Here is a 14,094-nt window from a genome sequence, read left to right as displayed (position 1 = left end):
AGATACCGACACCGGCTGCCGGCAGCTGCCGACCCCCGGCCACAAATGCAGTTTTCATTTGCATATAAATTAGATAAGCGCAGTGCAATTTTCGTCCACCGATAGGACGCCCGGCGCAGATTCAATTTCATCCGCTTCCCCAGGTCAGACCGCGCGCGCGGACTTATTCGATTGTGGCCGCAGAGTGAGTTGGCCGCCAGATTCATCAGGCTCCGACCGCCATTTTGTCGGCGAAGCTTTCAGTTGCCAATGTATATACGATGATAACGAACGCGCGGTGGTAGTGTATTTGGAACATCGACACACGGGAAGCAACGTGACACAAAGGCGTACACAGACACACACACAGGCGATGGCCACCTTAGAACTCTTTCGCCTTCACAACCACCGTCGTCGGGTCGTAAAACACGTTCGACTCACGCCGTTTCGCCCGGTAGCCGCGCAGTATGGTGAACGGACGGATCGAGCAGAAGTAGATCAGCTCGGCGAGGCTCAGCAGGCTGACGCCCATGAACAACCCGAGCAGTCCGCCACAGTTGGCCAGGAAGTCCGTCACCCCGAACAGCTCGCTGCGCTTGGACGTGATGAACTGGGCCTCCTTGAAGTAGATCGTGAGCCGCGCAAACTGAACCCCTGAGTTCTCGTCGTCGAGCGACTGTCGGAATGCCGTGAACAGACTCTTCCAGTCGAGGTCGGCCTGCGAGATCTCGGCGTCGTACTGGATGGAGGTGCAGCCGGGCAGACAGTTGCACTTGGCCCGAAAGTCGTACGATTTGTTGACGATGTACTTCACGTCCTCCTCGAGCAGCTCGTCCTCGGCCTCGTTGTAGCAGTCGATCATGCTGGCCCCGCACACCTCCGTCCGGTCGTCCCGGGGCATCGAGAACTTGACGCACCCGCACCGACGCAGCGTGTAGTTGGCGATGCACTCCATCTCGCAGTTCTGCTGCGTGTACACCTTGAAGAACCTCAGGTAGCGCTCGTGGTTGAAGAAACACTGCCGCCTGTCGGAGCGAAAGGAAGGTTAAGTCGTAGGGTTTAAGGCACCGGCTCCAGTGCTGCGTACCTATCGGGCGTGTATTCACGCAGCCCGTCGGACGTACTGATCATCTGCGGTTTGACCGATATGATCACCTCCTGGTGGAGCGGCACCCGGTAGTACTGCTTCGATACCTGCGGGTACTCGCTCGACGAGTGGAGCAGAATTTTGAACCCCTGCACGGGACCCTACAACGGAAGCACACAGACAGGTTGAACAGGATGTTTCCACTTTGGCCTTTCTTGGCCCTTGTGGCTTACCCGACAGATAAAATCCGTGTCGCTCTCGTAGAGGTTCAGCAGAATGAACAGACCAGCCCGGGCACCGGCACCGAGCACTCGGACCGGGTACGTGTCGAGGTCCGTGTTCTCCGCATAACCCTGCTCCAGCGACCACAGCGGGGCCTGCCGCTTCTCCGAGATGTACTCGTAGTCCCGGTGCAGCTCGTCCACCCGTAGCATCTCCTCGGCGGACTGCGAGTTGAACGTGAAGCAGATACCTTCGTCGGTGATGGTCTCGGTGAAGTGATCGCTGCACTTGCCGGGCTCATTCCGCCACCGGCAGAAGAACAGGGCCGACTCGAGTGGCATCGACACGTTGCGCAGCAGATCGACACACTGCGGGTCGGACGTTTGGTTGAGCGGCACGTCGCGCAGGATGTGCGCATCGCAAACCTGCGCCACCGCCCGGAACCGATCGTAGCTTTGAGGGAAAAGGCACCACCGAGCTTGTTAGTTAAAGCACCATTTTGAATTGAGGCACAGATACACACACGGACACGAATACGGACACGGAGAGCTTGATATGTCAATTTACGTTTCATTGGCCATCGCGTCGCGGTAGGTATCGTTCATCTGGAAGTATACCTGGGTGAAGTTCAGGTACTCGCTGCGCGCCTTCGTCTCCGGGCAGACGGTGACGGCCGGGAACGGGATCTGCCAGACCGGGGTTGACTTCTCGGCGAAGCTCACGATGACCGGCGTCTGTTCCCACTTCCGGTACACGTTCTGTATCAGCCGGCAGCACCCGTACAGCGACAGGAGAAACACGACCACCCACCAGATCCTGCGGACGAAACGATTCGTCGGCACGATTAGTCTCACCCGGTCCAGGGGTTCAGGGCGATCCGCGTCTCACTTTTCGAACAGTGTTCGCCGCCGGCACCCAAAGTACTTGACACCGTGCACCGAGCTGTTGGAGCAGTACTCCAGGAACAGGCTCTTGAAGCCGCGCGTAAAGTTCCGCTTGTCCCACGCGTTGATTGCCTTCAGCTCGAAGTTGCTGACGGAGCGCGAATCCATCGCGGTTCTGGGGGTGCGTTGCGGCCACCAGCACGGTATCGGGCCGATAACCGTGAAGTCGCGGCCCGGCTGCCCTATTTATACTGGGATCGGCTTGCTCGCTCGTCTCGCCCCGGGTGTCCCCGTTGGTGTGTCCGACCCAGTCCCGGAATTCCCTTGCGGGGTGCGTACACACCCAGAATGTGGCGCCACCGAGCGAGAATTGGAATATTAATTTGGAAGCGTAACTGGCGGTGGCCCGTACCCGGGTGGTGAGCCCTTTCGCGAGCCACATGGGGCCACACGCGGCTACCGTTGCTTCCACGGAAGTCACGGAAGCAGGGCGTGTACGTCCTGGTACTCCCACCTGCTGTGCGCTTCGTTCCTTACTGCTGGCCGCGTCCTTTACTCCCATTACTCATCGTGCCGCTTCGAGGTTTAAAGTTTTACCGTGACCCCGAGCATTAGAAAACTTATCACAAATATACCGCCCAATCATGAAACTCAATCACTTGACTACTCAAACTCAAGTGCCGGCATCACAGTTTTCGGTTAGAGAAGCTCCGAAGCTAAAAGCTTAAACGTGAAAGCTTGTCAAGCTCTTTGAGTACGAACTGTCATTCTGGTGCATTTTGTAAACATTGAAGGGGTAAACAGATAACATTGCGATGTAAATCCACCCCATTGAATTTTTCATCACCAAATTTGCCAAACAAATTTGGAAAATATAACTATCATTGCACGGCACAACATAAACAATACAAACTAATTGATAAAATCAAAGACATCCTAACAGAACGGCTCTTTCCTTTGCAAAAAGTTGACAGAAGCCGGCATGTCAAATTCGAATCTCCGTTTGAAAACCTTGATGCGAGGACTACTCGATCAATCGATAGGAAGGGTTCATCCAGTTGAAGGCTTTCCAAACGGAAGCTCAAACGGTGCGCAGATAGCAAAATGACACTCGAGTGAACATTTGAGTGAACGTTTGAGTCTCATGACCCAATAATTAGATGTTGCGTTTGGCGAAAAAATTGGCGCTGAAAAGCTGATCCCAACAGCGCCACGAGGCCTCTCCCTCGCGGGGGGTGGGTGTTTTTACGGCCCACGCCGCGTTTTATTTTCGCGCCACAATTAATCATCGCACCCGCCGGTTGCTGCGCATTCTCGTTGACAGACAGGCTCGGTCCGGTCCACTGGTCAGTCCCGAGTTCCGGATCCATCGCAATAGAACTCGGCGCGCGTTTCAATAAATCAACCAGACCGTGACCGACCGTGACACTCCGCAGCGAGCAAGTGCAGTGTGCAGTGCGTGAAACACAAAACCCGGACCAAAAACTGTGACCAGGACCCGGTCAGGCAGGATGATTTCTTCTTCTTCTTCTTTGGCGCTACAACCGCTGAGCAGTCTTGGCCAGCACCAGAGACAATGTTAATCTCTGGTGCTCTCTGTAACATTTAATTTTTACGGGCGGGATTGTTAGCCCCGCGCCAACCCCCCTATCACGCCGGTATCGGAAATCGAAACCATGGCCGGTTGAGTGACAACCGATCCCGGGATTCGAAACCCAGGCCAGCTGCGTGACAGCGAAGAGCACTACCGACTGCTCTATCAGCGGGGGGCAGGATGATTTATTCAATCGATAAACACACGCACTCTGCGGCAGCTAAATAGTTGTGCCCGACACCCGCGGGGTTCTTTTATTGGAACAAATTTATTCACTTCAGCCCTGTCTTTGCTTTATCCTTTCGCGGGAGGAGGGCAAAGGCTTCAGGCCGCAGCGCAGCGCCAGGTTCTTCGTGGTTCGTCGGAGTCTGCACATTCCGAAGAAATCCATTAAAACCCTGAGATGCTGGATTTTGCGTTTTTGCTCCTCCACATAAAAAGTAAATCGCCCTTACCTCTTCGTTCAATCGCCGTACGTCTTGCAAACGAACCCCGCCCTCTGGATCGGCCGCAGCCTTCGGATAGCGGCCTAACGCAGGCTTACCGGCACCGGAGGCAGGTGAAGAAAGTGGGCCCTCTCGTTTGTGCTGATGCGGAGGGCGCCCAACGGTGAAATGAAGCCCAGGCCCCGGAGCAAATGGTATGGAAGCCGAAACCTAAGGCACGAGGCTCGTACACAAAGAAATGAAATCTGAAAAGAAAGGTTTCTCAATCAAATGTTACATTTCTTTTCGTTTTCGGTGGCCCGCGTGTACTCGTCGACCAAGCCGTCCTGGGTGGGTCCGTTTCGGCGAACTCGCGCCCACCGGGCCCGTTCTGGGGCGGTTGTGTTCTTTTAATTTATTTTTATATTCTACTTTTTCGCCGTACCTTCGCCGGCACCGGAACGTTGCTCTCTTTCTTGTTGATTACAAACATGTCACGAGTGACTAACCATGACCATGATGGGCAATGATGACCACCACCAGCATGGCGGCGGTGATGATGATGATGATTATGCTGATGTAAGCCACAAGAATCACTGCAAAAGTGCAACCATCCGACTATTGGTCCGCGCTCTCTGCTCTGGCCAGACACCGAGTTTGGAAGGAAGTGAAGCCGTTTCTTCCAGATTCCTTCAGCCGGTCGTTTGGATGACCTATTTTCCAGGACACACAAATGTCCTACAATTTTACTCGAGATAGCATTAATTTTAATTTTCATAAGACATCAAACCATTTAGCCGGGAACCGACGGAGCCGAGTCGCCAGTCCTTACATCAGAACGGGCCATTTGCCGCACGAGAGCGTGCGGACCCCGGAACGTGTTGTTTTGTTTTTTGTTAATTCAATTTATGTTATTTGCCGCTTCCGTGGTGGCCAAAGGTAGCGATTCCCGGTAGCGATGATATTACTAAACGGAGCCGGCCCACCGCAGAACCAAATTGAAACTGAAAGACCGCGACGGGCAAATCTTGACCAATGCCAAGCCGCTACGCTGTGACCCGGCGGGAGGAAAACCTGATTGAGGAAAACTTTTGCAGATCACCAAAATCCCAGTTCTCTGTCTTTCGTTAGTTTCGATAGTAAAACCTGATCCCGGGCTACGGACGGAGTTGACCAAGTTTTCTGTCGCCGTCCGCCGGCTTCATCTGCGCTCCACTGCGGCGGATTTAACGAAAGGCCAAAGAAAACAGAAAGATTGGGAAAATATTAATGGAAGTTGAAATTAGATTTATCTCCTGCCGTCGCTTCCATTCGCAAAGAGCTGGTGGCGCTGGTGGTGGTCATTACCATTGCGAAGCGTGTTGCATTACGCCCAGGCGCTCAGAAAAACTCCGGCGCCAGCGCAGAAAGCAGAGAGAAGTCCTCGAATCCATTTTGTGCTCCTTACGCACGCTGCCTTACGCGCTGCAAAACAAGTGCCAAGCGTCTGGCAGTCGGATCAGCTTGATGTTGGGCAGGAAACAGAAACTAAACACAATGATTTCCAACAATGAGCTTTGGCAAACACGAATCACGTTCAGGATCTTCGAATGGAGGCGCCCACGGTTGCTCCTGATGGAGGCGCCCACCGTTGCCCCTGATGGAGGCGCCTGATGGAGGCGCCTGGTGGTGCGTGATTTTTCTTTTCATAAAATTCAACAGAAAGTAATGTTTTGTCCACCCCAACAGGCATTATCAAGTTCTTGCTGGCTGTGCTGGCAAAATGTCGATGGCCAACAGGCCTTCGTAACAAACACCGGTTCCCGAAAACCACAGGCGTGCGCGAGCGAGTGAAGCCGGATGCCGACACAAAATCGTAACAAAACGGTTAATAAATTACCCCTTTTTCACCCATAAAATCCCACTTCACCGGGGTGGGGCGAGGCTTGCAAATTATCCCCCCAGCGCATCCCCACTGGCGGCCGGAAATGGGGCTTCCGGCGCGCGGGTCTCGGGCACGACCTGGCACATTACATTCTCATCACGGCCCCAGCACCAGTAGCGGTGGCAGCAAAAACACGGAATCTGATTAATGCTCGCAGCCACGGGCGCACGATGTAAGAGGATTCTATCGCGCCACCGGAACTCGGAAAGCGGAAACGAGAATATCGCCCCGACGGGGTCGATCCGGGGTCAAGAGAGAGAGAGAGAGAGAGAGCGATAAAGCGAGAGAGGTGGCGCAAAAACAAATGAGACATTAAGTGGATGTGTACGAAGGGCAAATTGTATGTAAGGCTTTTGTTCTTTGTTTTACTTTTATTATTGGCTTCCGGTACGTACTCCTCCCGGTACTGCACCCCAATCGAGCGCGGCTCGGCCGGCGGTCATCGCTTTGACGGCGGGGTCCCCTTTTTGAATGAGGTGCTTGAAATGAACTTTTAAGCCACCCTCAGCGCCCGAGAGCCTACCCGAAGTGAACGGTAGTCACTCAATGGGGTGATAAATGGTGGGCTTTGCATCAATAATGATTAGCTCCCGGGCGCGCCCCGGGTCAGGTACCGGACCAATGGGCAACAATGTATGGTTTGGAACATTGGAACAGTTTTTCTGTTAGCATTTTACTGACTTTCTTTTTCGCAACTTACAAGAATAGAAACTTACTTTCTGCCGCAATCGCATCCATCACTTTACTTACACGCTGTGCTCCACATTTTAATTATATTTTCAAATCAATTCGTTCAAGACAAACAGGCGGCTCCCGGACCCGTCCGGGAGTCTGCAAAGGCATCCGTCTTATATTCCATTCGACTGCATTCGCCCCTCGGGTGCCGTGGGCTCCACCAGCGTGGCAGCAATTGTGCAGCGTCTGTTTGCAACAGCGGCACTAAATTTAACTTCCATCGTTAATTGGCACCGGCCAGCGCCAGCGCCGGGCTCCGCTCCGCAAAAGGATCCACGTTCGGGAAACCGAAAACCGGAACCTCGACACCGCGCGCGCGCTGGCACTCGGTTAGCGCCAGAGCGAAGAGCAATAATAACAGTAATAAACCAACTTGCGAACAATTGCGAAACTTCATTCGGTTGTTAAATTTATCGCCCATCGCCCGCTGTGCTCGGCAAACGGTTCGGGACTACGGGTGCCAGCGAACGAGCGAAGGATCCTCGAATTTTCGTTGCAACCGTGGCGTCGTCAGCGCGAGGAGCACTGAACGTGTCGGTGTAAACGGTGAGCGCAAGGCACGCAGTAGAGTGCAGCAGTAGGCCACCGGCGGACCGGCTCCAATCGGTTGGCATTAATTACTGCAACTCATTTCTTGGCCGCACTGCGCTTACGCTCCACAGGACTCCCGGTAAACAGAGGTTTTATTGAAAATTATGAAAAAAGTTATTCCTTTAACACTGTATCGATGGTCTAAATTTTTGGTTAAGAAAATGTCTGCCCTCCATTGGCCTACTAATAAATTGAAAAAAGGATATTTAAAAGTGAACAACAATTAGCGGTAGCCTTATCTAACTGTCACTCCGTTTTTTTTGGAAACCCCATTTCTGCAGTGTTTGCCAATTTAATTCACAGTCTCATGCTAAGATACGCGCTAACCGCTAGCGGGCCGCTTCCGATACTTTGGAGGCCGAAGTATTATAAAACTGCTTCTGTATCGTATCACACGCGCCGTTGGCAGCATCCCGGCGTCAGCGTCGCAAACAACGCAAACTGCGCTAAATTGATGATAAATTTGAACCATCGCTCATTTCCTACAAAATGTGTCAAAAAATGTGTGTACGAGTCTGTGTGTGTGTGTGTGTGTGTGTGTGTGCAGGAAATTGCTAGAGGTCGCGAGCGGACGGGCGTCCGTTTTTTCCGCATCCAGTGGCAGGCACCGAGCGCAGCGAAGGGCAAAGATTGAGACATTGTCAACATGCTCATGTCGTCCGTTCTCTCAAGTGCTGAGGCTGTGGCCCCGTCTTGGCCCTTCTTCTATTTGGCGTTTCTTTTCCATTTTTCTGCCGGATGCTATCCTCTTTTTCGCACGTAAGCCGAAGTGCTCGTGTTGTGTTGTGCTGTGTGTGTGTGACAAGAGGACACACTCGGCCGGGGGCTGAAATGCTGCTGACGGGCTGGCAATCAATCGTCATTAAACGTGGCTGGCTGCTTCGGTTACGTTCGTGACATGCTCGAGCCTGGAGCCGTACGTTGGGCCAATAAATTTTGCAACGATAATTTTGCCAACCAAATTTTGATTAACCACTAACCGCTGTTCTGCTTCTGAGCGCCAGTCAGGCAGCCTTGGGAAACAAGTTCCCACTGGAGCCCCGGACGGACGGAAAAATCCTACATTATTTAAGTGTAAACAGGTTTACTGCACAGCGCTTAAAAGAAAGCTGCCCCAAGTCTTGCCGGCCGGTGCCACGACGAATGCCTCACATTCTTCAAACTTCTGTCTGTTCTTCTCTTTTTTCGGGACAGAAAATTCATGCCCGCGCCCGTGTGAGTGTGTGTGACCACCGAAACGGATGTGGGGTGACGGGCACTTCAACGGGACACACATTTTCGGCATTACCCCCATTCACGAACGGAACATTCGTCAAAAATTCGGCTGTCTTGAGGCGGTAAACCGTTTCGTTTGCTGGCGAGATTTTTGGCCCAAGCTTCGCTTTTGGCTTCCTTTTCTTTGCAGGGAGTGACGATTTCTTGTTCGCCAGGACAGGGTTCGATGTCAACCAAGTGAAGAACCATCCAAGGGTTAAGGTGCAAGAGTTCAACGGTTCGAACATGTCGGGAAAGAGCAATCGAAGGCAATTGGCACAACATCACGCCCTACGTCTATGAGGCGTATTGAAACCATGGCCCGCCAGGATTTAGTGGCCCTACCAGGCCCACAACGCCAGGCATTAGCGCGCCGCGCCCGGGGTCCGATATATTTATCACACTTTGCGTTTTCTCTACTTTTCCATTACGAAAGCATAAATCTTCTTCCTTCGTTCCACGGATGATGATGGGCGGTTTTCACTCTGATTATGATGTAGACACATTCGCGGAAACGGTTGAGACTCCCGGCCACCTCTTATCCTGGTGGTGGTGGACGTACTAAAAAATGCAATATCTTTGGATTTTACTGCTCCGTTCGCGGGGCCGCGAGGAGGATAATAATAATAGGTAGAGACCAAGCGGCCGGCAGCACGCAGGAAAAGCGCGCTCCAGACGCTTCTTTATTAGCTATTTGAGTTGTTTTTATATCCATCGGTGACGTTGGTATCTTCGAGTGGCGCCCTGATGCCCTTCCTGCTTCCGGTTGGACAAACACTCCCCGATTCCGCCACGGCTCCGGTCGTCTGGCATATTTGCCCCCCGATCCACTCCCCGAACTAACCAAGACTTCCTGGGTGAGGCTCCGTTTTTGTTGTGATGGCATTTTTTTGCTCTCTCTCTCTCTCTCTCTCTCTCTCTCTCTCTCTCTCTATCTCTCTCTTTCTCTCTCTGTGTATCTTTTTTGCGCACACCTACATTCCTTCCGGTTGCGGGGCGCGTTCATCTCCGGCCGACAAAAAAGGAGGTCCTTTTCGGATGGTTTTGCACTCTGGTTACAGCTTCCTGGCCACAGTTGGCTTCCGCCGCCGCCGCCGCTTCGCCTTCGTTCCGGTGGTCACGGGACGGGATCCAACTGCCTCCTGTTTTTCCGCACCTCCTTTTTGTGTGTTTGCTGCGTGCGTTGGTGGGCCAACATTTGGCAACATTTTCTGCATCTGTCTCTCTCTCGGCCTCGAGGGGCTTGTAAAGTGAAAACTTGTTGAATAGCGAATCACACGGGGCATGCGGGGCTGCCAAATCCTGCGGGCCAAAATCCCCGGCCCAACCGGAGCCGAAAGTAACCGTGAACATCTCCTTCTATCTCACTCTGAGCCCGTGCGAAAATTCTACAGCCATGCTCATTTCAATTCCCGTTCCCGGTTGGCTGCGTTTTCGGCGTCTTAAGTGGCGGAGGTTTGCTTCTTTTAATTTCAAACCACCATTTGCCTGTCTCGCATTGAAACGGAACCGCTACCAGTATGGAGCACAACAGACAAAGCGGTACCCTTTCGGATTGTGCCCATCCTAAGAAGGCCGGTAGCTTTGGAAGGTTTTTTGCCCCTGGCCCCCGGAGAAGGAACCAAAAAACGCAACAGCTCGGGGTCCTACCATTTTCCGACCATTTTTTACGGTGCTGTTTTGTTTCAATTAAAATTCGCTCACACACAAACAGGGTTCGAGCAGCCCGTCCCGGGTAACCCAGGATGGTGGAAAATAAACAGAGCCGATTAAACGGGGAACACGGCAGCCCAAATTTAAACTACTCGAGATTAGTGGGCTAAGACGGCAGCCGATGGTCCTCAAAAATCTCGGCCTACTCCGCGAACGCAACTCGCTTGACTGCTGCTTGACACATCGCAGCTTGGCGGTGGCACCACCGTCGCCGCCAGAATGTCGTCGGAACACCGGAACACTGCGCGGCGCATAGCGGGAGCTCTCGCCGGGGAGCCCCAGGGCATTCCATCACTCTCACGGTTTCGTGTGTGGAATTTCGGTGCAGCTGCTCGTCAAGTTCCTGTGTAGCACTTTTCGCCAGCCGGCCGAACCGAACCGACGTCGTCCCCGCCACGGTGCTGGTGCTACGTGATTACGGTTGTCACGGGCCCTCCCCCCTAAAAACCGTTGGGCAAACGTTGGTGAATCCAGAAATTCCTGATACGCCAAGATTGAATAAAACATGCAGCTTAAACCCCCCGGGCTATCGCCACGAAACTCGCCCACTCGCCCTTCGGTGCCCGCATGTATCCACATTCCATCCTCGCATCCATTCCGGCTACGGCGGCCACGGAATGGAACGCCAGAGTGTAGCGATTTCCTTGCTCAAAATTCCACGGATTTCCGGCTGCGATTCCCGAGCGGGTTCCGCAGCACCGGGGCGGGTAGTTGGTTACGTTACGGCGCGAAGGATTATATGCGGTGTATCCTAACGAAGCTGAACGGCTCGTCACAAGGAGGGTCACACTCGCGGACCCGCAGACCGACCACACCGACCCCACGGGACCGTTACGCGTTACGGGCGCTTCCGAAACGGGGGGACATTTTTCCAACATGGCATTCGGCATGGAATCGTCGGTTTATCGTGTTTTCGGCGCAGATCTTATCTGACGCTGGGGCTGCTGATAAGATCGGCGCCATCACGGGTTTGGGAGTTGGCCAACGAAGTCGTGTTCGTCTACGTCGACCAAAAACTGCGACTTCAAAAGAAGTCATAGTCAGAAGTGGCATAAAACAAAACACGAACAGCGCCGTAACGACGAATCAAACGACATCTCTCGGCACGGCTTAGCGGAAGCTGTGCCGTCGTACGATCGGGCGAAAAAAGTTTGTCCTTATGGAACCCACACATACACACAATGATGCGAAGTAAATAAAATAGTTTTCATTTCCCCGCCGATGGAGGCGCCCTCAGCACCGGGATCTAGTTTCTATTTCACACGCCCGCCATTACGGAGGGAGAAGTTTCGTCCATCGACGAGCTAGAGAGACACTCCCGGTCCCAGTGGGGCCGTTTGGCCCCGGGAATGATAACGAAGTGAAAATATGTTTGTCATCGTATCCCCGCGTCCGGGAACACACCGGGGGCCTCCGCGGACACTTTGTCGAATCAACACACGTAGGGGGTCCATCGAAATACATCACATGCACGACCGACCTACCGGCCGCAGTGGCCACACCGGACTGGACCGAGCGGGCGGCCATTGGCCACTTACGGCCACGACGGAAACTTGTGGAGTTTGTTGACATTTCTCAAATTCCCCCCCGGAAAGTCGGAGCGGGAGTTGAAATTGGGAGTCGCTTCGGGTTGGGACGATTTTTATTCTGCCGTCTGCGCCGGGCGAAACGTCGCGTCTTTATCGCACAAAATGGCCCGGGAATGGGGTGCTTAGCGGAAGCGGAGAATGGGATTCGCTGGGACCCTTTTTGGGCATCCTCAATTTTTTTTTATAGGTGGCCCTACCCTAACGATTCCTAGAGAGCGTGAACGTGCGGTAATCTGTAGGGCGGTCTGTAAGGTTCTTTGGGGGAGGATCGAAACCGGAAGCGGACAGAAAACGGGCGGGTCGATTAGAAGTCGAGTCGTGGCGCGACTCGAAAATGCAATTTAACCATTTGTCGCCACGGTTACCACGCCCCGATGTGGCCCGGTACGTGGAAGGACTCGCTTACTTTGCATGATGCATCGCCGCCGCTACCGACGTGTGTCGATCAACCTCGTGCGGGGACCGCCGGCGGAGGAGCGATGGTCACCGACACCACGTATGCGCTGTTTGGCGTAATGCATCGTAAGGACTTCCGACGACGGGACGGTGGCAACACTCGGAACGGAATCTCACGACTTCAATAATCTAATCCGTGTATTTGGCGGTGGCTGCATAAAGGAACATGTTCGCCATGTCGCGATGGCCGTTTTCTTTCCTTTTTTTTCGGTTGGTGAATATTTTACACGATTCCTGGGTAGTGCCGCCACAGTGACACAATAATAATGGCCACACAACACAAACTCGGCCGGCCCGCTCGGCGAATCTCCGAATCGCCGACGTTCGGGGTCCGCACACAATAAAGTTTAATATTGTAAATGGGATGTCTATGCTGTCTGCTTTGGGTGGCCCGCTCTGCCGAAAACCCGCTCTGGGCCTTCGGGCTTCGGCCGAAGCAATAGATGTCACACAAGGGTCAATGCTGCGTGGAATTGAATTTCCATATCAATAGCGCGGGGGGTTCCGTGAAGAAAACTCATGCGCATTGCGGTGACGATTATTGGAAAAAGCAGCAAGGCACCGGGTCGTGTGTAGGAAAGTTGGCCACCAGCAACGCCGAAAGTCGCCCGAAATGAAACCGTCCATTGTGTGGTTCGTTATTCGCATTTTGGAAGGATAACAACACACATTATTTAGACTTCGCAGTAACCTTTGCATCATTACACCGGTTTTTTTTTTTTTGCTGTTGCTTGACGTCACCCCGGACGAATCGCGTCATAGTTCACGTTGGAATCTATATTTAAATTTCCCGCGACAATATTCTACCGTGCGTTAAAATGGGCCTCCACCCCGCCGGAAAAGCCGCTTTAAGCCGAGGAATAAATAACGTCACACCGTGAGCGCCAACAGGATCATCAAATATTAACGCGCGCTAAGTGCGGTTTCCGGTTTAAAATAAAGGATCGCCCAAAAATAGGTCGTTTGAGACAGTTGTTGGCCCCACCTGGAACGTGCGAATGGGGTACGCTGGTGGTGAATGCTGTGTTTGATTCGCTACTTATTTCACCTTAACTGTCGGGGAACTCGGCTAAAAATACGCGCCCCAGCAGCACTTTAAAACGCGAAACAAATCGGAGTTAATTGCGCGATAATGAACACCCCATAAATGTTGGGGGGTCTCCTTCGTCTTCTCTCGATTTTTTACTACCACGCGGTCGCAACTTCATCTTTCGCTTAACCTGCCCGGTCGGGAAGATTTTTTCGCTCCCATTAAATTCCTGTTCCGTTTTTGCTTCCTTAGTCACTCGGTCGTGTCTATCTTTTACAAATCCATTAGTACTCATCACGTACAATTAGGTTAACCGCATCGCGTGCATGGGGCACAGCGGGAAAAAAAATCCCGGAGTGGGATACGAAAAAAGCGACGGGTCGGGCCAGCCGGGCCGCGCCAAGCGTTCGTTTCAATCAGCGCACCGGAGCGCAGAGCAGCTTGCGTTTTAACGCGCTGAACGCTGAGTTGAAGACACTTAGCGAAGACCAAGGACTCATCAGTTCGCGTGTACCGCGATGGGATAGTTATGCGAAACACTGTTCCTTTGCTCCTGCTCCTGGTTCGGTCACGGGGTTTCGGGCCCCCCAGGAAAGTCAATCAGCTTCACG

At 53.0% G+C, this 14,094-nt stretch overlaps 2 protein-coding genes across 2 annotated transcripts in view; one reads left to right on the top strand and one right to left on the bottom strand.

The window, feature by feature from the left end:
* LOC128278466 (uncharacterized) overlaps positions 1 to 14,094 on the top strand; it is a 33,197-nt gene that overhangs the window by 5,095 nt on the left and 14,008 nt on the right. The gene's annotated exons all lie outside the window — the stretch shown is intronic.
* On the bottom strand, positions 362 to 12,417 carry LOC128269202 (pickpocket protein 28-like). The gene is made up of 6 exons (XM_053006598.1): positions 12,404 to 12,417; positions 2,177 to 2,347; positions 1,856 to 2,104; positions 1,300 to 1,741; positions 1,067 to 1,227; positions 362 to 1,004 (listed from the first exon to the last, which is right to left on the bottom strand). The coding sequence occupies exons 1-6, from the start codon at positions 12,415 to 12,417 to the stop codon at positions 362 to 364; spliced, it is 1,680 nt and encodes a 559-aa protein (XP_052862558.1).

Source organism: Anopheles cruzii, chromosome 2 (assembly GCF_943734635.1).
Source record: "Anopheles cruzii chromosome 2, idAnoCruzAS_RS32_06, whole genome shotgun sequence".
Taxonomy (NCBI): Eukaryota; Metazoa; Arthropoda; class Insecta; order Diptera; family Culicidae; genus Anopheles; species Anopheles cruzii.
This window is presented reverse-complemented; position numbering and strand designations above follow the sequence as displayed.

What these genes read in the sequence shown, in the direction of transcription:
- LOC128269202 (XM_053006598.1), bottom strand. An exon ending in CGGCGAACACTGTTCGAAAA is followed by an intron (nt 2,105 to 2,176) that starts GTGAGACGCGGA and finishes TTTCGTCCGCAG; the next exon opens with GATCTGGTGGGTGGTCGTGT. An exon ending in ACACGGATTTTATCTGTCGG is followed by an intron (nt 1,228 to 1,299) that starts GTAAGCCACAAG and finishes CTTCCGTTGTAG; the next exon opens with GGTCCCGTGCAGGGGTTCAA.